Genomic DNA, 26,141 nt, shown 5'->3' with positions numbered 1-26,141 from the left:
TTATGTGTATTTGTCTATTCTGTCATCATTTGACAGCCCTAATAAGGCTGTCAAATGATGACAAATTTTAATCAGATTAATCACGGTTTTCAAATGAATGGATCATGATGAACTCAATCATGATGAACTCATTCAATCCCAGCCATTTTTCAAACATTTTTGCAGACATCCTCTGCAGCACCGGCCCTTTTAGACGATTTTGACTGATCTTTCAGGGCACACAGAATACAGCACACTACGCCTACATGAACACGGAACCTACCAAACGAAAGATTAGACTCCCGTCTTGTTTCTGCCCTTTCCCGTTCTTTAGTAATCAGCAGGAGAACAAAGGCAGTTTCCGACCAGAAAAGGCAGGAAAGCAGCTTTTTGTGGAAAGATACATTTCAAGCATAACTTTCACTGTGACTCAAGTATTTTTGATTTTGTGACAGCTCAAGTACCGAAACAACTATACCAACATAAACAACAAAAAAGGGAAAAGGATTTTTTTTAAAAACATCAAAATAATAATTAATTTACAAATATAACACCATGAACTTTTTACAGTTGTCACATTTGGAACTGAACTATGTGTGCATGTGTGCGCGCGCGTGTGCATGCCCGTGTGTTACAATTTCCCTACAATGCGTAACCTTCTGCACGCTGCACTCCTCCACGCTCTCTTACTTCCTCCTTGCTGTCGTGTGATTTTTCCGTCCACATGATCCATGCCGACCTCTCGTCAAATACACCTCTGCCACCTTGCGGCCGTTTTTATGGCTTAAAATTGCTCTGAAGTGAAACCCATCAGCAGGGAGTGGTGTCATCACGTCTTTTTGCCTCTCGTGCAAAAAAACGTAAAAGACGTATAAATACATTGTTGGGATCGGGCGTTCGGGGTTATTCAGAAAGAAGGTTTGAAAGAAAAGACATACCTTGCTGGAATTCATGGAGCCTTTTCATAGCCTCATCTCTTTCCTCCTGCATTGCCTTACACTGGAACACACACACACACACACACACACACACACACACACACACACACCCAACACCATTCTACATTGTAACTGACATACACTCAAGTCCCAACATAATGTTTACTTTATTTGTTTCTAGGTCTTAAAATGCCTCATCACAAGCATTGGAACAGTCAGGACAATTTCTTTATTTTCACGGTACAATTACAACATTTGGCTTTGACGTGAAAACATGAATATGAGAGCAGACGGAGCACTCCATCTTTTATTTGCAGGTGCAGTATTTACATCTGCACCCATCCATTTTTCATATCAGCAAAACTATTGGAACATGTGCCTGACAGCTGTCTTTTCTTACACAGGTGTCCTATGACTTTCTTTTATTCAATCAATAAATATACAACACTTGACTTATTCAATTCCTAAAAAAACATTCATGGCTTATTAAATCCATAAATAAATATGACATGGCTTATTCAAGCAAACCGAGCCAGATGTTTTCCATGTACAGTCAAAAATAAAGAAATTGTCTTGACTGTTGCAAAACTTGTGTGATATTTATTAACTTGCAGTGAATACATAGATACATGTTTAATGTATGATAATGATATTTCTATTTGTATTGAGTGATTAGTGATCAGCAACAGCTGCGCTATAAATGTATGCCTTTTACATTTACTATTAGCAGCAACTTGTGCTCAGTGTGGGGCACATTACCTTTAAAAAAGTACCGGCTTGTACTTCTACTTACTAGTTAGTTTCCCAAAAACAGGACCGTCATTTGTAGCTGATGTACTCCTTCATAAATGTAATTAGTTACCATGGAAAGTAATTACTGCTTGAAAAACCTTACAATATGTGGCCAGTTGACCATACACAGTACACGCCTAATAAATAATAAATAAATACAAATATGTGGTGCGGGTAGACTTGAGCATATAAAGTGCATACGTAATAAGCATAATAAATAAATATAATAAACAAATATGTACGTACGTGTGTGATGGAAGCATATGTTTGTGTTTTGTAAAGGTTGCTGACCTTCATGGTTGCTGCCTGGTGCTTCTTTTGCAGGCGTTCATATTCTTGCAGCGCTGTGAGCGTAAAAGTGGAGCATATAAAAGCAGTCAAAGCTCACATATCCCTTTTACAGTCCAAGATGTACCCATTCATATATATGCCTATTCAGGGACCCATTATTGTCCATCCTTCCATTTTCCATGCTGCTCATCCTCCAGGGGTATGCTGGAGCCTATCCCAGTTGACTTCGGGTGAGAGTTGCCGCCAGCCAATCGCAGGGCACACATAGACAAACATTCATACCGATGGACAATTTACCTAACATGCATGTTTTTGGAATGTGAGAAGGGATCTCCTGACCGTGTGGCCAACATGCTAACCACTAGGCCACCGTGCAGCCCCCCTGAAATGAGGCCTTTTTTTCAATATAGGTCAAATGTAGGTCAACATATGGTAAACTATGTGAACAAAACATCTTCGCTAATTACTGCCAAATGTGTCATAATCATATAGCTCATGAATAATACATTCATTTTACTTTTACAATATGCAGAGGGTCCCCAGGACGCACCATGGACGCCCCTGGTGTAAGCCAAGGCTGTCCCACATACTACTGCAGTGCTAGCATGTACAGTACATAAAACATGGATACAGTACTGCTCTGTCATAACAATAATACAACAAACTGTAATGGAAGATACAACGGAGACCAAATACTCTCCAAGTTGTATTTTACCCTGGTAACATACTACAGTACTGTATGTCGTACGCATACCAGTAACATACTACAGTACTGTATCGTTCATATGCCATGAGGTGTACTTTTGTAGTGAATATGCTTAAGAGTAAGATGCTTCCGTAGTACTGTGTAATGTATGGCATGCTGTGTACTTGAATATGAATACGAGTAAGATACTAGAGTAGTACTGTATGAAGTATGGCATGCTGTGTACTTAAAGATGAACACGAGTAAGATAGTACAGCACAGTACTGTATGAAGTATACTGTGTATTTAGATTCCAAAGTGGAGTTAGACAAAGTCACCAAGCTGGTTATTTGTGTAATGTGTGTAGTTTAGTTTATTGTCTGGAAAAGATTACAGCACGTGTACAACCTGAATGTGATACACTGTATGTATGAAATGCATCGCACTGTATATCAATGAACACAATATAGCACTATAGCAACACACCAGCTAACCTTCAGCTAGGACGTGAATATGTGAGCAGGCGACGGTACACTTGCTTCATATCATCAAGAATGTGGAAACAATCCTACCTTTCTTTGTCAACTCATCAATGCTATTCTTCTCCCTAGCAAGCTCCTCCGAATCCATAACCATTTGTTAAACAGACAAGACAGGAAGTAGTCCTTGTCACACACCATAGCAAAGTGCAAAGTCCAGTGACACCTAAACGCACCACACAGAGTGTACAGCGCAACTACAGCATAAGAACATGGTCCCACAGAAGAGCAAACAGGCATAATACAGTCAATACGTGTGTAGGTAAATGTATTATATAAGTGATGTTTTCCGTAAAATACTATGAATGAATGTGTAAGGTGTGTGACGTTACATAAATACTGTACTTTACTGTATAGATCAGGGGTCACCAACGTTTTTCCTTGTGAGAGCCACTTTTAAAAAATGAAAATGGCCAAGAGCTACTCATTTTTGTAACATTTATTTTCAGAGCTTATTTTACCAGAACATTAACAAAATGCTGGTGTCCACAACTCACGTTTTGTATTTCAGAATGCATTTCTTTCTAGAGTTCTTTCATTATTAACTGAAAACACGAATGAAAAGCAGGCTTGCGGGCACCTCATGTGGTCGTGGGGGGCTACCTGGTGCCCGCGGGCACCACGTTGGTGACCCCTGGTATAGATAATGCTGCTCATGCTAGCATGATCAGTAGTATCAAGTTATCAGGTATTAAGTTAAGAATACATCTAGCTAGATGTATTCTTAACTTGACACGTTTTGTGTAGCACATGTATTTGTATTTGTACTTTATTTATCCCACAGCAGGGAAATTCACTTGTTACAGCAGCAAGCAAGATACGCAAGTAAAGAAAACATATTGATTACAACATGGTTCAGGTGGTGCAGGTGTTGTAGAGCCTGACAGCGGTCGGTACGAAGGACCTGCAGAACCTCTCCTTATAAGTTATAAGATTTTCTTCTTATAAGTAGATCTTATAAGTAATGAACATATATTCACATATATACAGTATGTCACAATAAGTGACATTTATTGAGTGTTGTATTATTTTTGCGGTTGTGACAAATGCGTCAGGTCAGTTTTACAAAGCAATTTGAAGGCTAAAAGCCCAATAGTGATATTTTCCTAGCTGCTGACAAAGCATTACAATTGTTAAATGGACTTAAAATCAGCTTTCATGGCAAATACAATACGTTTTTGGAAAGAAGCCACACTGCCGTTTTAAGAAAGTGTTTCCTGTTTGCCACACTTAAATGTTTCAGATCATCAAACAATTTAAATATTAGTGAGTGACAACACAGCTGAACACATAATGCTGGTTTTAAATGAAACTTTTTATTATTAAGAGAGAAAAAAAAAATCCTAACATTAAAGCTCGTCTCAATTTGGCCAGAAAACATTGACGGTGACCCCCATGACCTTTGGGAAAATACTCTGGCGAGTCAGAAGTTGAACTTTTTGGAAGGTGTGTGTCCCATTATATCTGGCATAAAAGTAACGCTGCATTTCAGAAAAAGAACATTATAGCAACAGTAAAATATGGTGGTGGTAGTGTGATGGTCTGGGGCTGTTTTGCTGCTTCAGGACCTGGAAGACTTGCTGTGATAAATGGAAGCATGAATTCTGCTGTCTACCATCGTGAAGGAGAATGTCCGGCCATCTGGTGACCTCAAGCTGAAACCAACTTGGGTTCTGCAGCAGGACAATGATCCAAAACACACCAGCAAGTCCACCTCTGAATGGCTGAAGACTTTGGAGTGGCCTAGTCCAAGTCCTGACCTGAATCCTATTGAGATGCTGTGGCATGACCTTAAAAAGGTGCTTCATGCTGGCTGGCAATGTGGCTGAATGACAATTCTGCAAAGAGGAGTGGTCCAACATTCCTCCACAACACTTGATTGCAGTTGTTGCTGCTAAGGGTGGCCCACCCAGTTATTAGGTTTAGGGGGCAATCACTTTTTCACACAGGTCCATGTAGCTTTGAATTTTTTTATCGCTTAATAAAAAGTTTCATTTAAGAACTGCATTGTCTTCAGTTGTGTTAATAATACAGCCCATAAAACAAAAAATGTATGATAAATGAATATGCATATTTTGCCTTACAGTGTGGTCATGTCTCAAAAAGCAAAACAAAAATTGAATCATAATATATAACAAACAAAAAAGTAGTACTCATATAATTTCATTTATTTCTGTTGACAAAACCATTTACTGACTGCACAACAAAGAATTAGCTTTTGCTAATGGGAATGTCTTTTTTTTATACATTTTACACAACAAATCAAGGATGAAAGCACAAATATTGTAAACACAGCACGAGTACCACCTGCCTGACATCAACAGGGACGTTGTTATTCCAGCTTGTATCACGTGCAACACGCTTCATTTGCTATTTGGGACAGTAGAGGATCCAGCAGAATAAATAAGGGCTGAAGTTCACCCATGAAGTTCACAAGCGCGGTCACTTTTTACACATCACATACTTTGAACAGCAAGACGCTACGTACAGTACACTACAGTACACAAGTCACTACTTTATCTTACGGTGTGAGAAAGGGGATTGCTGAGGGATGCTAACTTAACAAGGTTGGTGTCCTTGATAAAGCCAGGATGAGGATAGGGAGGGTGAGGAGCAGATGTTCCTCAAGGTGTCTCAGTGGCGAGCAGCAGACTCCCTGGGATAAAACTCGGCCAAGGTGCTCTGAGGAATCCTCTTCAGCATCTCCTTGGGGAAGATACGGAGCAGCTGCCAGCCGATGTCCAAGGTTTCATACACGGTCCTGTTGTCATATGGACCTGAGGGACATTGGAGACACACATGAATTAGTCTCCTCACAAGTCTTTGTCTTTGACAAAAACCTAATTTTCAAAAACTTTATTTTGTTTGTTTTCCTTAATATTACAACTTCAAAAAAAAAGAAACTGATTTTTTCTTTAATGCAAATCCATGCCACTAAGATGACAATATTTTTCCTCATAATATTACATGTTTAATGTCGGAAAACCGGGACTTTTTCCTCACTGGAATACTTTTTTTTCCTTCATATTTTGACTTTCAAAATTACTGTTTTTTTTCCTACTTCTGATTTTTTTTTTAATTTAAATTTTTTTTTTAAACCTCTGTCTTTTGTAAATGTGTTAATAATTAGGACTTTATCTGCATAATATGTGAACTTTATTCTCATACATAACTTTTCCTGCAACCTAATTTTCCAAAGATTGTTTACAATCTTTATTCATTGTTTGCTTGTTTTTCCACAATGTTACAATTTTAAATTTAAAAATTACTTTTTTGAAAATATATTTCAACTTTATGCTACAAACGACATTATTATTCCTCATAATATTACGTTATTCTTGTAAAATGACCACTTTTTCTTGTTAGATTGTAACATTTTCTCTTAATATTTTGACTTTATTCTTGTAAAATTATTGACTTCTCAATTGCTCTGTTTATTTTCTTGTTTTATAGTGGTGTGAAAAAGTGTTTGCCCCCTTCCTGATTTCTTATTTTCTTGTTTGTCACACTTAAATGTTTCAGATCAAACAAATAAAATATTAGTCAATGACAACACAACTGAACACAAAATGCAGTTTTTAAATGAAACTTTTTGTTATTAAAGGAGAAAAAAATCTAAACCTACATGGCTTTGTGTGAAAAAGTGATGCGCCCCCCCCCCATTAAAATATAACGCAACTGGGATTAATTGAGATCAATCAGTGTGGAAAAGGTTATAAAGCCATTTCTAAAGCTTTGGGACTCCAGCAAACCACAGTGAGAGCCATTATCCACAAATGGCCAGAGTGGCCGGCCAACCAAAATGACCGCAAGAGCGCAGCGACGACTCATCCAAGAGGTCTCAAAAGACCCCACAACAACATCCAAAGAACTGCAGGCCTCACTTGCCTCAGTTAAGGTCAGTGTTCATGACTCCACCATAAGAAAGACACTGGGCAAAAACGGCCTGCATGGCAGAGTTCCAAACCAAAATGAACAATAAGAACAACAACAACAAAGGCTCGTCTGAATTTTGCCAGAAACATCTTGATGATCCCCAAGACCTTTGGGAAAATACTCTGCGGTCTGGCGAGACAAAAGTTGAACTTTTTGGAAGGTGTGTTTCAGAAAAGGAACATTATAGCAACAGTAAAATATGGTGGTGGTAGTGTGATGGTCTGGGGCTGTTTTGCTGCTTCGGGAACTGGAATACTTTTCTCTCTTAATATTTTGACTTGTAAAATTACTACTATTTTTTTTCTAATTTTTTTCTTTTTTAAATTTTTTGAATGTCATTTTTTTTTTACTTTTTCAATTACTTGTAAATTTTCTTGTAATTCTGACTTTATTTATTACTATTATTATTTAGTATTATTACTACAATTTGACTTTATTCTCATCTCGGCTTTTTCTGCAAACAAATCACAACTTTATATGTTTTGTTCTTCACATCTTCTTTAATATTTCAACTTTAAGCCACTATTTTTGTAATAATAATTTTAAGTTGTAATATCATGGCAAACAAAATGAAATATTGTTGTATTTTTGTTTTTATTAGGTTGGGGAGAAACGTTCCAATATTATGGGAATAAAGCCATAATATTCCAAGAAGAAAAATGTATGAAGATAATGAAAATGGGGGAAAAAAGATCAATGTGGACGGCTGTGGTATAACACACCAAGAAGGGGTTAGGTTCCTTTTGTAATAAACAACATTCTAGCTTGCTTTGTCAAAGTGATAGCAGCTGAAAAGAGGTGACGACTTGACTCGCTAGGAATCTACTCACCCTGGGCAATGAAGTTCTTCTCAAACTTCTGTAGGAACTCAAGGTAGAGCAGGTCATCAGAGGTGAGGGCTTCTTCTCCCACCACGGCCTTCATGGCCTGAACATCCTTGCCTATGGCGTAGCAGGCATACTGCAAGATGCACAGCCAAATCAATCACCTGCTCCATCATAACTATTCGTCACCTGATCAAAGCCTTTGCTCAGACGTCATCTCTGCATCTTGGATTAGAGTCCATTAGATCAGCTGTATGTAAAGGTGTGTGGAGTTAGGTGGAGCAATGATATCGTTACATTGGTGGAATGCCACCAGCACAAACATACTTTTGTTCATGTTTTTTTTTTTTTACTGACTTTTTGCAAATGTGTCACGATCAGTTATGCAAGTCCAACAATTACATCATTAAGCAACCACCCCGCCCCCAGCAGTTTTGAGGGAATCGCAGTGTAATATCGATATAAGACGTGAGATTAGAAATGAAAAGTACAACGCTTGGCAAAGTCCAGGAGTGGAAAAGTGTTACCAGCTGGTTTGAGACGTCGGCGTGATCCTTCCTGGTCATACCCTCACCGATGGCCGACTTCATCAAACGGGACAGAGATGGCAAAACGTTGATGGGCGGGTAAATCTGGAACAAAAACACCCAAAAAACCCATCACAAACATTGACTTTTAGGAGGGTCAGAGATCATAAATATGAAGAAATTTGATGGGGTGCACAGTGGCCTAGCGGTTAGCATGTTGGCCACACAGTCAGGAGATCTGTATCTGTTGGAACATCTGTGTGGAGTTTGCATGTTCTCCCTGTGCGTGCATAGGTGGGCTTTCTCCAGGTACTCCGGTTTCCTCCCACGTTCCAAAAACATGCATGTTAGGTGAATTGGTGACTCCAAATTGTCCATGAATGTGAGTGTGAATGGTTGCCTATATGTGTCCTGTGATTGGCGGCCAACCAGTCCAGGATGTACCCGGCCTCTCGTGTCAGCTGGGATAGACTCCAGCATACCCTCACGAGTGAGGATGGATGGATAAATATGATACACAGTCGTCCCTCACTACGTTGTGGTGCCATGGCACATCCCACATGATAGAGTAAAAAAAAAAAAAAAATTCTACTCCCAGTCCGTGTGGAAGTGGTCCATTTTTGGCTTTTTTACTTTGTACTTCTTCCCCACTCGGTTTGAAACACTCTCTTTAAGTTAAGAATGAATACGTCGGGGGCTAACTAGTTAGCTTGCTCGCATGCTATCCAGCTGTGGCCTTCTCAGCAGAAATTGTTTGGACACCCTTATGTAAACAAAAATGCAATTCACGAGTGGAAAAATACATGCCGACTGAGGAATGTGATAGAAGTTTATGATTTCATGATGAAATGGCAGATGACTGCAAAAGCTCAGGGAAAATAAGGTGAGTGGGTGCCTTACCTGACGGTTGTGCAACTGCCTGTCCACATACACCTGACCCTCGGTAATGTATCCCGTCAGGTCAGGAATGGGATGGGTAATATCTGTCAGGGAAATACACATAAGATCATATAATATATAACATATGTTTTTATTTTTATTCCTGTTAAAACAATGATACAATCTAACAAGGCAAAATTTTTCATCATGATCAACTAAATACATATTCAAATATCCATTGGAAGAAAACTAACAATCATTCATTTAGCTTTCTACCACCTGCTTCTACCATCTTCACTCTAAACCCAGCACCCAACAACACAGCAGCGCTGGATAAAATGTCAACACTCTCACATAAATCACCTAGCTCTGGCAGATCACATAGATCGCATAGATCACTTACATCACATAGATGACGTAGATCACATAGATCATGTACGCATAAATCACAGAGCTCACATAGATCACGTCGCTCACAAAGATCAGGCAGCTTAGATCACATAGATCATGTAGCTCGCGTAGCTCACATACTGTACATCCTGTAGCTCACATAGATCACACAGATCACCTCGCTCACACAGATCATGTAGATCACGTAGATCACAGATCACGTACATCACATAAATCACAGCTCACGTAGATCACATCGCTCACATAGATCATGTAGATCACATACACCACGTAGCTCACATACATCATGTAGATCACACACACATCGCATAGCTCACATACATCATGTAGCTCACGTAAATAAATCACATAGCTCACAGACCCCGGAGCTCACGTAAATCACACACATCACGTACATCATGTAGCTCACATAGATCACACAGATCATCTATCTCACACAAATCATTTAACTCACATCGATCATGTAGATCATGTATCTCACGTAGCTCATGTAGACCACAGGTCACATAGCTCATGTAGATCATGTAGCTCACATACATCACACAGATCACATAGCTCCACGTAGCACAAGTAGGTCACGTAACGCCACGTAACGTAGCACACGCAGCTCACGTAGATCGTATAACTTCATGGAGTTCACACAGATCAGGTAGCTCACGCCAACTTCACCTAATGTCACATAGCTTGTGTAGATCGAGTAACTTCATGGACTTCACGTAGATCACATAGCTGATGTAACTCATGTAGATCGCGTAGCTTTACGTAACTTCCATAGGTCCAATGCTGTACAGTAATGGAAAAGTACTCTTACACCAAGAAGGACTATACACCACATGTTAGTTGCTATGGTAACATCAGCCATCTTAAATGTCTTCTTAGCCCATTTGTCATACTTTTATCAGGTCAAAGAAAAATGTCTTGTGCATTTAATACATTTAATGCGTTTTATGCATTTCATACAAACTTGGTGCATTTATTACATTTGCATGATGACACATACATACTTCAATGAGAACACCATCACTTTCATAAAAATGTCTTACATTCACTCATCAAGACAATACACGTCATATTCATTTATTTAGGGCTTTTAACCTTTTATTTCAACTCTTACTTTTTCACCGAGGAATGACTATACACATATTGTATATTTTCACGTCTTTGTAAACAAGCATTGGGTGCTGCCTGTGCCATTATGTTTCTAACAAACGTGTCCTACGTCTTCCCCGAGGCCTCTTACCCCTCAGACGTGCCCTGAACACCACCCCAAAGAGGAATCCAGTCGGCATCCTGACCAGATGGAGCCACCTCATCCGGTTCCTCAAAATGGAGGAGCAGCGCTTCTCCTCCGAGTTTCTCCCAGATGACAGTGCTTCTCACCTTATGTCTAAGTGAGCCCAGCCACCCTACAGAGAAAACTAATTTCAGCCTCTTGTACTCACAATCTTGTCCTTTTGGTCACTACCCAAAGCTCATGACCAACAGTGAGGGCAGGAATGTAGATCAACCGGTAATTTTTTATTTTTTTCTCAAAATGGCGCCGTGTGAGTGGCTGCCGGTTACAGCAGCTCTGTACTTTTCTTCCACCTTTTAGTGTTTTTATAGTATTTTAGTCTTCTTCTTACTTTTTCTTTTGGTCGCATTTGGTGGAGTGTGCAGCTATGGAGGTTCATATTGTTACTTTTCTAGTCTGCGCCTTGATGCTCTTTGAACTTTTCAGTTCAACTGCGGGAAACCTCTTCAGCCACGGCTCCCCATTCAACCAAGGCTCCATTGTTTACACCCGGGATCAGCTGTTAGCCCTGTGCCACACACCCCCTCTCTGCGCGGAGAGGCCGGAGATCCCCAAGGAGCTGCGAAGGAGCAGAAGAGGATGCAGGTCGGGTGTGAAGTGCAAGAAGCGGAAAAGACGGTACAAGCCATGTCTACTGTCTGTCATCATGGGGAACGTAAGATCTCTCCCCAACAAGATGGAAGAGCTAACGGCGCTGACCCGACTGCAGAGGGAGTACCGGGAATGAAGCCTCATGTGCTTCACAGAGACGTGGCTGAGTGAACTTTCTCCGGATTCACACATCACAATGGACGGATTCCAGCTGGTACGAGCGGACAGGAATGCAACGGAGAGCGGTAAGAAGAAGGGAGGGGGAATCGCTGTGTTTGTGAATGATAGATGGTGCCACCCGGGACACATCTGTGTGAAGGAGCAACTGTGCACCAGAGACGTGGAACTGTTAGCGGTTAGCATGCGGCCATACTACCTTCCGAGGGAGTTTTCACATGTTATTGCTATGACTGTGTACATCCCCCCCCTCAGCGGTCGCTGCTGCAGCTACAGAGCAGATCCACACCATCGTCTCTCAACTTCAGAACCAGCACCCCCAATCCCTCCTCCTCATCTCCGGTGACTTCAATCATGCTTCCCTGTCCTCTCCTCTTCCCACCTTCACCCAGTATGTCAAATGCCACACTAGAGACAATGAAACTTTGGACCTCCTGTATGCAAGCATCAAGAATGCATACACCTCATCCCCCCTCCCCCCGCTGGGTCGTTCTGATCACAACCTTGTCCATCTCGTCACAGACTACACTCCAGTAGTGAATAGACAACCCCCTGTGAAGAGGCCTGTGAAGCAGTGGTCTGAGGAGAGCAGTGCTAGGCTCAGAGACTGCTTCCAGACAACAGACTGGGAAGCGCTCAGTTGTCCCCATGGCAGTGACGTTGACAGCATGACACACCGCATCACAGACTATATAAACTTCTGTGTGGACAACACTGTGCCCTCCAAGTTGGTGCGGTGTTTTCCCAACAACAAACCCTGGATGACCTCTGAGATTTAAGGCCCTGCTGAATAAGAAGAAGAGGGTCTTCAACTCGGGGAACAAGGAGGAGCTGTGCAGAGTCCAGAGGGAACTCCGGCATAAGATCAGGAAGGGGAAGGACTGCTACAGGAGGAAACTGGAGAAGCAGCTGGAGGAGAATAATGCCAGGGAAGTCTGGAGAGGCCTGCAGACCATCACAGGCCATGGCAAAGGAGTGGGGAGAGACCAAGCCAGTGGGGACAAGATCTGGGCAGATGAACTCAATCTGTTTTCCAACATATTTGAGTCTGCCCCCCCACCAACTCACCACTCTTCACCCCCACATCCCCATCCCAGCCATCCCCTATCCCCCTCTCCATAACTGATGATCAGGTGAGGAGTTAGCTGAAGAAGATCAAGGCAAGGAAGGCCCCGGGATCGGATGGCATCAGCCCTAGAATCCTCAAGGACTGTGCTGACCAACTCTGTGGAGTTCTTGTTCAATCTCAGCCTGAGCCTGGAGAAAGTCCCGGCCCTGTGGAAGACCTCCTGTGTGGTCCCGATACCAAAGACACCGCATCCCAAGGAGCCTAACCACTTCAGGCCTGTTGCCTTGACCTCTCACCTGATGAAGACCATGGAGAGGATTATCCTGCAGCACTTGCGACCCCTGGTGGGCACTTAGCTGGACACTCTGCAGTTTGCTTACCGGCCTCGGATCGGAGTGGACGACGCAGTGATCTACCTGCTGCACAGATCACTGCTACACCTGTAGGACAGCGGGAGCGCTGTGAGGGTCATGTTTTTTTGTTTTTTTTTTAACTTCTCCAGTGCCTTTAACACCATCCATCCATGTTTTTTTTTGTTTTTTTTTTACTTCTCCAGTGCCTTTAACACCATCCAACAGTCACTACTCAGAGTGAAGATGGAGAGTGTGGGAGTAGACCAACACCTGACTGCATGGGTTATAGACTACCTCACCAACAGACCACAGTATGTGAGGCTCCGTCACTGTGTGTCTGACATGGTACTCTGCAGCACAGGTGCCCCTCAGGGTACAGTGCTCTCCCCTTTCCTCTTCACCCTCTACACCTCGGACTTCACACACAACTCCACACAGTGTCACATCCAGAAGTTCTCCGATGACACAGCCATCGTTGGTTATGTTTCAGAGGGGAATGATCTGGAATACAGGACGGTCATCAGGGACTTTGTCAGCTGGAGTGAGCTCAACCAGCTGCAACTCAACACCGGCAAGACAAAGGAGATGATCATTAACTCCCAGAGGAAAACATCTCACGTCACACCGATGAACATCCAGGGAGCGGACAGGACTGAAGTTGAAGTTGGTAGACAGCTACAAATTCCTGGGTGTTCACCTTAACAACAAACTGGACTGGTCCGTCAACACCCATGCCCTCTACAAGAAGGGCCAGAGTCGCCTCTACCTGCTGAGGAGACTGAGGTCCTTTGGTGTGTGCAGGACTCTTTTACGGACCTTTTATGACTCTGTGGTGGCCTCAGCCATCTTCTATGCTGTGGGCTGCTGGAGAGGGGGCAGCACGGACAGGGACAGGAGCAGGATCAATAGACTGATCAGGAGAGCGAGCTCTGTTCTGGACGGTCCTCTGGACTCCGTGGAGGAAGTGGGGGAGAGAAGGATGTTGGCTAAGCTGACATCCATCATGACAACACGTCTCACCCGCTACATGACACTGTTGTTTCCCTGGGCAGCTCCTTTAGCAGCAGACTGTTACACCCACGGTGTAAGGAGAGGTTCCGCAGGTCCTTCATACCGACCGCTGTCAGGCTCTACAACACCTGCACCACCTGAACCATGTTGTAGTCAATATGTATTCTTTACTTGCGTATCTTGCTTGCTGCTGTAACATGTGAATTTCCCCGCTGTGGGATAAATAAAGTACAAATACAAATACAATACAAAATTGGACCGATGCAGAGTCTGCATCACTGCAGACGCCGCACCAATCCCCCTCTCGAGCTCACGTTCCATCCTTCCCTCACTCGAGGTATTTAAACTTGTCCACTTGGGGCAGATGGCAATCCCGACCTTTTTCCAGGCGAGAACCATGGACTCAGACTTGGAGGTGCTGATTCTCATCCCAGCCGCTTCACACTCAGCTGTGAACCGATCCAGTCAGAGTTGAAGGTCACGGCTCGATGAAGCCAACGGGACCACATCATCTGCAAAAAGCAGAGACAGAATCCTGCGGCCATCAAACCAGAACCCCTCAACGCCCTGGCTGACGGGACTCTGCCAGACATTCCCAGCAGACCCTCACGTTTGGCCTGTCTGACCAGTATCCTTTCCCACCATCTGAGCAAAGTCACTAGCAGGTGGTGATTGGTTGACAGCTCCGTCCCTCTCTTCACCTGAGTGTCCAAAAGATGTAGCCGCAATTCTGACAACAGGACCACGAAGTCAATCATCGAACTGCGGCCCCGGGTGTCCTGTGCAAGTCTGGCAACACGACCAGGAAGTTGATCATCGAACTGCGGCCTGGGGTGTCCTGGTGCCAAAGCAGATGTGGACACACTTATGCTTGAACATGGTGTTTGTTATGGCTAATTTGTGACAAGCACAGAAGTCCAATAAGAAAACACCGCTCAGGTTCAGATCATGGGGGCCATTCCTCCCAATCACGCCTATCCAGGTCTCACTGTCGCTGCCAACATGAGCGTTGAAGTCCCCCAACAGAACAAGGGACTCCCCCGTACTCCCTCTAAAGGACCCCAAAAAGGACAGGCACTCTGAACTGCTGTTTGCTGCATAAGCGCAAACAACAGTCAGGACCCGTCCCCCCACCCGACGTGCGCAGGGAAACTACCCTCTCGTTCACCGGGTTAAACGTACAGGCTTGGACCTGGGGGGCAACAACAATTGCCAACCCTGCCTGTCGCCTCTCACTGCTGGCAACACCAGAGTGGAATGAAGTCCAGCACCTCTTGAGAGGACTGGTTCCAGAGCTCTTGCCGTGCATCGAGGTGAGTCCGACTATACAGTATCTAGCTTGAGCTTCTCCACCTCGCGCACCAGCTCAGGCTCCTTCGCACCAGAGAGGTGACATTCCACATCACAAGAGCTAGCTTTTGCAGCTGAGTATTGTACCACCAAGGTTCCCGCCTTCGGCCACCACCCAGATCGCTCTACACCCAACCTCTTTGGCCCCTCCCACGAGTGGTGCGCTCATGAGAGGGGGCACCCATGCTACCTCTTCGGGCTATGCCCGACTGGGCCCCATGGCTGCAGGTCCGGCCACCAGACACTTGCCATCGTGCCCCGCCTCCAAGCCTGGCTCCAGATGGGACCCCGGTTAGCCAAGTACGGCCAAGGGAAAACTGGGTCCATTGTTCCTTATCATCACTGGGCCATTCTTTGTCTGGTCCAGCCCCGAGGACCTGTTTGTCATGGGTGACCCTACCAGGGGCAAGAAAGCACCCGGCAACTTAGCTCCTAGGATCATTGGGACATACAAACTCCTCCACCACGACAATGTGGTGGCTCAGGAAGGAGGATCTTAAATCTTGATGAAAAACGTAATCATGATCCAACGCAACCTAAAGATGTAAAGATGGTTTCTAAAAGAGACTGACATGAAAGCACGAATGGATCTTCTCAATGAGCAGTAGGTGCTGCTGCAGGCCCCTCCTCCGTCTCTAAGCACTCACAGGCAGCCCCGGCTTGTGACATAAAAAAAAAAAAAAAGACAAAAAGAAAGAGCAAAAGAAAGCAATTTTGTTGTGCTTTTCATGTTTTTTTTTTAACTCACTTTCAGTCTCCCAACATTATTCCTCTTTCCTAGAGTGAATGATGGCCAATTGTGCAAATATGGTGATTCATCTATTTATGATAATTCAATGTGTTAAGTGTAATCTTACAAGAGTGACAATGAGACAGTCAACTTGTCAATGGTGTCTCAAGGTAATTTCATGAAAATCTTATCATTTCTCTGAAACTTGCAATCATTATGAATATTAGATAACCTCATTTGAAATGATTCATCACACAAAGGCCAACTTTTACACACAACAGGCCATCTAACATCAGTGTCTGATATCACAACACGTTAAAATGTCCACAGACAGACTCCAAAATCTTGCAAAAAGCAGAGTGGATGGTATAATAGCTGCAATAAACTCCACACTGTTTGAGTTAAGCACATGTAATGGACACTCTTTCGAATGCAGGATTGCAGCACTTACCATCGTTAGGCATGGTGAGAATGGGGATTTGGGTGATTGAGCCATTCCTGCCCTCCACTCGGCCTGCACGTTCGTAGATGGTGGCCAAGTCAGTGTACATGTAACCTGGGAAACCTCGACGTCCAGGCACCTCCTCTCTGGCAGCAGAGACCTACAGGGGATCAAATGGGTGTTGAGTGAAAACAACATTCCTGACAAATTGCCAATGGAAAAGCAGACCATGTCTTCTTTTGCAAATGACTTTCTCCCTGCTTCTCTAAACGGCATTGCTATCAGAAAAGTAGTTCATGATCACACAACTTAAAAAGTTTGCATATTTAATAAAGACATAAGAGCAATACATCCTGAAAATGTAAGGAGCAGTCGGAAAATGTTAAGAATGTACACTTCTCACTGTTGGATCTTAAGGAGGTTCTAAGTAGAGCTTCAAAATGCAAAAAGAAGACATGGGAGTGAGACAAAAGAGCAGTTTGTTTGAAAGAAGCATTAAAGTGAAATAGGCTTTTCATCAGCTGATCAAAAGTTGAAGACCATAGCTACAAAAACCCATAAAATAGAAATAAAATATTGGAAAAAGGAGTGAGTAATTAGTAGCTGTGGCATTCTTGTTAATGAGGTGAAAAATGGGTTTGGGCATGCTTGATGCCAGTGTTTCCAGGAAGCTAGTGGGAATGTTGCTCCAGGTGGTGAAGATGGCTTCACGGAGGGCATCCAATGTCTGGAACTGATGTCCATTTTTGTAAACTTCCCTTGCCATCCATCCCCAAATGTTCTCCATTGGATTTAGATGAGCGGAACACGCAGGATGGTCCAAAAGAGTGAGCTTATTCCTCTGGAAGAAGTCCCTTGTGAAGTGCAGGGTTGTCCTGTTGAAAAAGTCATTACCACACAGACGAGGGCCTTCAGGCATGAGGGATGCGCCCTGCAACATCACCACATAGCCAGCTGCCGTTTGATGCCCCTGCACAACCTGAAGCTCCATTGCTCAACTGAAGGATCATGATGACTCCCCTCCACTGTGCCGTGTGAAAAATATCTCAGGTCATCTCCTTCTCATAACAGTAACTTTGGAAGCCATCAGGACCATCAAGGGAGAATAAAAACTGAGGTTTCACTGTAGAGGCATAATGTATTTTGACAATTTTGACCCATTGGTGAGCTACTAGTCGCTCCCGAGCGAGCCGTGGAGACCCCTGATGTAAACGATACCTAACCCTAGCGATATCTCAGCCAGCAAATTACGTTCCCCAGTTGTATTTATTCATTCTTTCCATTCTTGTGTGCTTTATATCACATCCAAGTAAAAAAAAAAGTATTGGGAGAGTCAAGTGATGGCAAATTTTGCTTTGCAGTCTTTCAAAGAGGCAAACAACTGCTTGCAAATGTTGCCATTATGTTGGCAAAATGACAAAAGGAAAGTCAAATGAATGCAGAGCAAGAAGGAAAGCAAATCCAAAACACTCCTGCTTGGAGTCACAGGTTGATGGCTGGAGCGAGGGCTAAACACTTGCGTCAATGGAAGACTCAACCTTTGCATGCATGAATAGGATATTTTAGCAGGATTCCTATTCATCCCTATTCATGCATGCACGGGTTGACTAGGCTAACATGTGTATAGATAGATGTTTTTTTTTTTTTTTTTAAACAATGATTGTCCTCCAGGCTCTTTGTAAGTTCACTCTTCAGGCAACACACATCTTAGTTGAGTAAGGAGTACACAGTTCAAGGTTAGGGTAAACACTAACCCAGAAGCGTACAATATAAAAGGATTACAGCAGGCATACAAAAGAGTGAGTCGCAAGGGCCTGACTTCTTAGAACAAGCCAAGCAAAGAAACTGCTTGACAGGGAAGGCATAAGGGGAAGGGGGTGGGGGTGTGTGGGTCAGCAGCTTTTTCTCCTAAGGGTAAGTGTCTAGTAATTACGTTCAGGTATTTCCAACAACAAAAAACCCCCACACATTATTGTCCCTTTCAGCAAGGCGTACAAGACTGTATGAGGTCATACTTGCACTACACATAATTATCTGTGGTGCCTTTTGACATTATAAAAGCATGTGAATGTACGGTAGTTTTACCTGTGCACTACTACTGAATACTTATTGTTGTCCTGACTTTCGGCCCTCGTTTATGGCGGTTAAGTGGTTCCACAATCAACCCCGATAAGTCATCAGATTCCTTATTTATAACTTGAATATTTTCATAGTTACACAGACAACCTGTTTACCGTCTTCAAAGTATGCTTTTTAACGTTATTAGAGCCCTCTAGACCAGTGGTCACCAACCTTTTTGAGCCCAGGATCTCTGGTCAGTAATTTAAATATGTATATTGAAATTATACATAAATATTGAATTATTTATTGCATACAAAAAGTGCTAGATATTTAAAGCTTTATGTAGTCTTAAATACAAAGCTTTGTGTTATTATTGGTTGTTGGTGTCAAAATTTCAGCTTTTTCCTCATTGTGCCTTTTGCTCTACTTTAGCCACTGATGCTGTTTTTTTTACGTTTGATTTTGTTTCTGAAGTGATGCAATGACAAATGAGCCACGGTCCGGAGATGGGCCCTGGGCCGAACTTTGGCCACCCCTACTTTTGTGGATCTTTGTCGGTCGCGCTAGGGGAGGGGAGAGCACTGATGTAATAATTTTTTTTTTTTTTCTAAAACTTGCACGATCGACCAGTAAAGTCTCAAAGATAGGTTGGTGACCCCCGCTCGAGACATTCCCTTCCTGACCAAGTGTATTTACAAAGAATAATACACAGTAACTACACACTTAATCTGCATGGTATGTGTGGAATATGCATCAACTGGTTAGTTAGCAGGATACATACGACACAGACCAGAAACAGAAAGCTGTTTGAGGCTAACTTGGTCTACAAGGTGCTGAAAAGGTGTGTTACCTCTCTCAGAGCCTCAGCGTAAGAGCTCATATCGGTGAGAATGACCAGGACGTGTTTCTCACACTGGTAGGCCAGGTACTCTGCTGTCGTCAGTGCAAGGCGAGGTGTAATGATTCGTTCAATCCTGATTGGTAAGAGAAAAGAGTGTTGTTTTTGGTAACGAATACGCAGTTAGAAAAGCTGATCAAGTGGGACTGCATCTTACGTGGGATCATTGGCCAGGTTTAAGAACAGGCAAACGTTATCCATCGAGCCATTTTCCTCAAAGTCAGACTTGAAGAAACGAGCAGTTTCCATGTTGACCTGTGGGGCGAGTGGAAAAACACAACGTCAACAACAGGGCTCCATTCCACATGCACTTTGAGTCATTCTGATCAAACCTAAAACAAAGCACACACCCTTTTCAACCTCGATGTTGCAAGTTTAAAACAAAGAGCATCAGTCAGCTTGTGAGGAGTTTATGCTGATTGGATCCGTGACGACCGTTCAAAATCAGTAAGGGTCCAAAGATCAATGTACAAAACATTGACAAATATTACAGGAAACATTTTTCCTCCGTCAAGCGCTGCGACAAGCACAAGCGCCAAGCAGAGGTTATGTTTTTGCCAGCATGTTTGTTTGTGTTCAAAATATCTTGAAAAGTTCTGAATGGATTTGGATGAAAATTTTCAGGAATTGTCGGAAATTGGATATGGAAGAACAGCTTAAATTTTGGGGATGATCCGGATCACCGTATGGATCCAGGAATTTTTAAATGGAATTCTTTAACATTACATGACATAGGACCATTGTTGGCAATTGTTCATACAACGCCACAAAAAAAATGGTCTGACCACTTTTCAGGACATTTAGTCTTCCCAGTACATTGCGCTATCATGCCAGGTGCTAACATGCTGATGTTAACATGCTAGCATTGATAGAATTTTACCGTTAGCATACTAGCATTATTTTGCTATTTTCCTGGGTAGACACATATATTAACACTTACCACTATCATGCTAAGTATTAGCATACTAACGTTACCATGTTAACATTACTGGCATGCTAATAATAGCATACTAGCATTTTTAGCCATATTCATGGGCAGACACTTATATGAATACTTGGCATTATCATGCTAGATGTTAACATGCTAATGTTAACATGTCAGCATTGCTAGCATGCTAACATGAACATTCTTGCATTTTTTTCACAATTTTGATGAATTTGAACTTAAGCAGACACTTAGCACTATCACGCTAGGTGTTTTCATGCTAATGTTAGCATGTTAACAGTCAATATCGGTAGACCGACATTATCCGACATCCATAATTATTATATATCATAACATTAGTGGTTTCTTTTTTCTCAAAAAATTGTTGACAATAATATTGTTTAGTGTCAATTTGTTGGACAATACACGTGGTTAAACAAAGTTTCAGTCCAGTCATTTTTTAATTGTACTATTCTTAGAATAAATGTTAAAATCGCGTCTCGTTGGCCTGGACCCAATCTCGTGTATCGTCTCGTCTTGTGACACCCCTATTCAGAAGTCAGAATTCATCCACCTGCTATATTGGGTAATGGGAGTGTAAAGGTGACTATGAGGTGTTATTTCATGTCTAGAGGGCTCCAATGTTGAAAAGTGTATTTAGAAGGTCTTAAACAGAATAATATGGATCATTTTGTGTTATTCTGTCTACTATATTGGATAATAGGAGTGTAAAGGTGACTATAGGGGTGTTATTTCGTGTTTACAGGGCTCTAATAATGTCAAAAAGTGTATTTAGAAGGTTGTAAACTGGTTTTCTATGCTCCAACTACCAATGTCTTCAATTTCTAAGTAAGGAATTCTCCTTAGCGGACATTCACTTATCACAGTCGGGTATGGAAGCAATTAACCGTGATAAATGAAGGATTGCTGTATCTGCTTCTGATGGATTATGACCAAATTGTTCGTAACTTTGATATACTTTTTATTTTGGGCAATAAACAAATAAAAGTAAAACTAATTATATAATTATATTATTATAGGTTTCCCCTACAGAGCGTAACATGTACAAAAAGCTTGTGACATAATTTCCTGGAATCATCACAATGGGAAGTGACTTGTTTTAGCGTGGAAGTGGGGGATGGAAGTACTGAAAAAGTGAAGCAAATTGGTAAAGGTCAACCTGTCACAATAGGCGGACAGCTTAGGGGAGGGAATTTGATACTGGCAGGATGACAGTGTTAAGGGGCTCTTGAATTAGTAACCTCTCCAAGGCGGGAGGATATGCTCAGAGGTGCAGAAGTAACAAGAGCGACTTTAAAGGTTAAATCACCTCATGAATAAAGGAGGTAAGGGTTGTCACGTCAGGGTTAAGAGGTGGATTAGCAAGACAGATGTGCTTGATGGAAAACATGTCAGGTGAATGCTAGAGTTTCCATGCTTACCCCCATGGCAGCGAACACAATGGCAAAGTTGTCCGAGCTGTAGTCCATCACATCCTTGGACTTCTGCACCAGGCCGGCTTGGCGACAGATCTGGGCTGCAATCTGAGGAAGAAAGTCAACGTGTTTATGGCAACACTGATACAGTGCAGCTCCTGTACGCCCACACCCCTGGAACTGGCTGACTCACCTCCACATAAGCGCTTGTCCACACAGCCCAAACCCAAAGCAAAACTAGCCATTGCTTGCACATTTACTTGTGGCTTTCCACAGACATAATAATCATGACAATCAAGATTTGCTGACATGCTTTTCCTCCATATTTTCATTTAAATTCTTGTGTTTTCACTGGTGAAGTGCGACATGGCTGTTTTCGTTTCCCATTTGATACCGAGTAAAATTCAGGATGGTATCGACAAAACGGATACTTTGTCGACAAAAGTAGTGTATTTAATATCACAGCATAAAGAATACAAGACGTTTAATTAATTTATTAACTCATTCAATCCCAGCCATTTTTCAAAAGACAACCCCTTCAGTACCGGCCATTTGGACTTTAAAGGCACACAGAATATTGTGTCCTATGGCTACATAAACATGGAACCGTCTCAAAGAAAGATTAGACTCCCGTCTTTCATCAGAAAAAATAAGTTTGTTTCTACCTTTTTCCGTTCTTTAGTAATCAGAATGTAGAACATAGGTAAGCAGCTTCAATACAGTTGAAAAGCCAACATTTTGGAAAATGTTACAAATATTTGACAGACAGTACAAATTTGTTATCGTGACAAGCTATATGCTATATTATATATGCTATATAATTAATGAAAAAAAGGGCTCAGAAGTTACCTGTATGATACAGGGAACTTCTCTGTCAAGCTAATGTGGCTCACACAAGGTACATTGTACTTGAGTACCATGTAGTCAAATGTGGATTGCACCTTTCACGACAATTATTAATGAAAAAATTGTCTCAAAAAATGTTGCCGATAGTATCAATTAGTGACGCTAATTTGTAGCACAATTATCGACCAGCAAAATTTGTTATCGTGACAGGCCTAGTTCCTGTCGTAGAATCCAAATTAATACTGCCATACTTTTATTTTGCACTGAGCAGGAAGTGAGGTTTCAATGCTGTGTGAGTCGACGGTAGTTATGTTGCTGCTTGGTGATAATGAGATTACCGTCCGTTATTTACTACTGTCGCTTTGAGTTGACTTGTCACGGACTACTTTGCCTCTCAAATGCCAGAGGGTTACGAGCTTCTAGTTAGTGGCAGGCACAGCTGAGGACAGCTATTTGTGGGGCTTGTGTCAATGTGACAAAGGCAGACGTAATAAGCGAGTGCACACACAGCGCTCGATGAGATGGCAGTAAAGGCTCGTGAGGGAATTTATTAGTGTTACTATTGTTGCTTATTAGCGTTTGTGCTTGACCTGCTGTGTTTGTCAAAGCTGACAAATGACTTGCAACTTTTGCATGAAGAAAAGTGTGATAAAGTGTGTATGCGTGTAAAGAAGTATATGGAAGCGAGGTGTAATCAATAGCCTGGCTGTACTACAGTATATGGGTGTAGTCCTACTTCTGTAAAATACTGACTGATCATGAGCTCTCTATTTTGTGTAAGAAGATATATATTATCAATATATTATCAATATATTAAAAACCCGTTATCATTTCACTTAGTTGGTGGGCGTTTTTGCAAACCTTCATTTCACAATTGTATTTAGTGAGATGATTTGCGAAAAGAGACTTTACCTTACCAATGTATCCTTGTACATTGGATTTGTTTTTTTACCTACTGAGCCCCATTTTGTGTTGAGCTGTTTTATAAACAAAAAATTGCATACAGCAAACATATCAACCAGTCTCATGTTGATAGGCGTATTCAAAACTTTAAATGATCTTTCAAAAGTTACACTTATTACAGACAAAAACTTCTATCTGCTATAAATTGGGATTAATTACAAATTCACTGTGGACAAAACGCGATCATCCATCCATCCATCTTCTACCGCTTATCCGAGATCGGGTCACAGTCGGTTCCCCGAGGCCTTCCACCAGTCGGACTTGCCATTAACACCTCCCGAGGGAGGCGTCAGGGAGGCATCCTGACCAGATGCCCTAGCCACCTCATCTGGCGCCTCCCAATGCGGAGGAATAGCGGTTCTACTCCGAGTTTCTCACAGATGACAGTGCTTCTCACTTTATCTCTAATGGAGAGCCCAGCCACCCTACGGAGAAAATTCATTTCGGCCGCTTGTACCTGCGATCTTGTTCTTTCAAAGCTCATGACGATAGGTGAGGGGAGGAACATAGATCGACCGGTGTTGAGAGCTTTGCCTTTCGGCTCAGCTCCCTCTTCACCACAACGGACCGATGTAGAGTCCGCATCACTGCAGACGCCGCACCAATTTGCTTGTTGACCTCGCGTTCCAGCCTTCCCTCACTCCTAAACAAGGCCTCGAGGTACCTAAACTCCGCCACTTGGGGCAGGATCTCATTCCCGACCTGGACATGGCACTCCACCCTTTTCCGGGCGGGAACCATGGACTCTGACTTGGAGGTGCTGATTCTCATCTCAGCCGCTCCGCACTCGGCTGCGAACCAATCCAGTGAAAGTTGAAGCTCACGGCTCGAAGCCAGCAGGACCAGATCATCTGCAAAAAGCAGAGACTCAATCCTGCAGCCACCAAACCGGAACCCCTCAACGCCCTGGCTGTGCCTAGAAATTTTGTCCATAAAAATATTGAACAGAATCGGTGACAAAGGTCAGCTCTGGCGGAGTCCAACCCTCCGATTTATTGTCGGCAATGCGAACCAAACTCTGACACCGGTGACACAGGTAACGAACAGCCTGAATTAGCTGGTCCGATACCCCATACTCCCGAAGTACTCCCCACAGAATTCCTGTGGAACACGGGCGAATGCCTTCTCCAAGTCCACAAAACACATGTACTGTAGACTGGTTGGGCAAACTCCCATGCACAGTTCCACGACCAGGACGAAAACCACACTGCTCCTCCTGAATCTGAGATTCAACTATCCGGCGGATCATCCTCTCCAGAACCCCTGAAAAGACCTTAACAGGGAGGCTGAAAAGTGTGATTCCATGATAGTTGAAACACACCCTCCGGTTCCCTTTTCTTAAAAAGGGGGACCACCACCCCGGTCTGCCAATCCAGAAGTACTGCCCTCGATGTCCAAGCAATGATGCACAGTCGTGTCACCCAAGACACGCCGACAGCATCCAGGGCCTTACGGAACTCCGGCCGGATCTCATCCACCCTTGGGGCCCTCCTCCCGAGAACCACTTGGCAACCTCAGCCCCAGAGATAGGATAGCCCACCGTGGAGTCCCCAGGCTCTGCTTCCTCATGGGAAGACGTGTCGGTGGGATTGAGGTGGTCTTCGAAGTATTCTTTCCACCGATCCACAACATCCCGAGTTGAGGTCAGCAGCGAACCACCCCCACTATACAAGGTGTTGACTGTGCACTGCTTCCCCCTCCTGAGACGCCGGATGGTAGTCCAGAACCTCTTCGAAGCCGTACGGAAGTCGTTCTCCATGGCTTGTCCGAACTTCTTCCATGTCCGAGATTTTGCCTCAGTGACTGCCAGAGCTGCAGACCACTTGGCCTGCCGTTCCCTTTTAGCTGGTTCTGGAGTCCCATGAGCCAAAAAGGCCCGATAGGACTCCTTTTTCAGCTGGACAGCATCCCTCACCACTGGTGTCCACCAAGGGGTTCTGGGATTACCGACAGGCACCAACCACGTTACGGTCCCAACTCCGATCAGCAATCAGCAATCTGTGATGAGCACAGAAGTACAAGAACAAAGCACCGCACAGGTTCAGATCAGGGGGGCCGTTCCTCGTAATCGCGCCTCTCCAGGTCTCACTGTCGCTGCCAACGTGAGCGTTGACATCCCCCAGCAGAACAAGAGAATCCTCTGAAGGAGCACTCTCCAGTACTCCCTCTAGAGACTCCAAAAAGGGTGGGTAAT

At 43.1% G+C, this 26,141-nt stretch overlaps 2 protein-coding genes across 6 annotated transcripts in view; both read right to left on the bottom strand.

Moving 5' to 3' along the window:
- shtn1 (shootin 1) overlaps positions 1 to 4,784 on the bottom strand; it is a 39,278-nt gene extending 34,494 nt beyond the window's left edge. For all 5 annotated transcript variants that reach the window (XR_008573356.1, XR_008573357.1, XM_054795747.1 and 2 more), the window contains exons 1-3: positions 3,258 to 4,784; positions 2,001 to 2,053; positions 918 to 978 (exon numbers count right to left, since the gene is read on the bottom strand). Coding sequence is in view for 3 of the 5 variants with exons in the window: in XM_054795747.1 (XP_054651722.1) it covers positions 918 to 978; positions 2,001 to 2,053; positions 3,258 to 3,321 (178 nt within the window). In the remaining 2 variants the exon portion in view is untranslated. The remainder of the gene's footprint in view (positions 1 to 917; positions 979 to 2,000; positions 2,054 to 3,257) is intronic.
- Positions 4,785 to 5,391: 607 nt separating this feature from the next.
- Positions 5,392 to 26,141, bottom strand: part of atp6v1ba (ATPase, H+ transporting, lysosomal, V1 subunit B, member a) — a 57,852-nt gene continuing 37,102 nt past the window's right edge. Inside the window, exons 7-14 of the mRNA XM_054795744.1 lie at positions 22,145 to 22,246; positions 19,935 to 20,032; positions 19,730 to 19,853; positions 16,828 to 16,978; positions 9,412 to 9,494; positions 8,512 to 8,616; positions 7,991 to 8,120; positions 5,392 to 6,001 (exon numbers count right to left, since the gene is read on the bottom strand). Of these exons, the coding sequence (XP_054651719.1) occupies positions 5,859 to 6,001; positions 7,991 to 8,120; positions 8,512 to 8,616; positions 9,412 to 9,494; positions 16,828 to 16,978; positions 19,730 to 19,853; positions 19,935 to 20,032; positions 22,145 to 22,246 (936 nt within the window). The 3' untranslated portion in view covers positions 5,392 to 5,858. The remainder of the gene's footprint in view (positions 6,002 to 7,990; positions 8,121 to 8,511; positions 8,617 to 9,411; positions 9,495 to 16,827; positions 16,979 to 19,729; positions 19,854 to 19,934; positions 20,033 to 22,144; positions 22,247 to 26,141) is intronic.

This window comes from Dunckerocampus dactyliophorus, chromosome 13, assembly GCF_027744805.1.
Source record: "Dunckerocampus dactyliophorus isolate RoL2022-P2 chromosome 13, RoL_Ddac_1.1, whole genome shotgun sequence".
In the NCBI taxonomy this organism is placed as follows: Eukaryota; Metazoa; Chordata; class Actinopteri; order Syngnathiformes; family Syngnathidae; genus Dunckerocampus; species Dunckerocampus dactyliophorus.
Note: the sequence above shows the minus strand (reverse complement) of the source record. Positions and strands in the feature narration are given on the sequence as shown.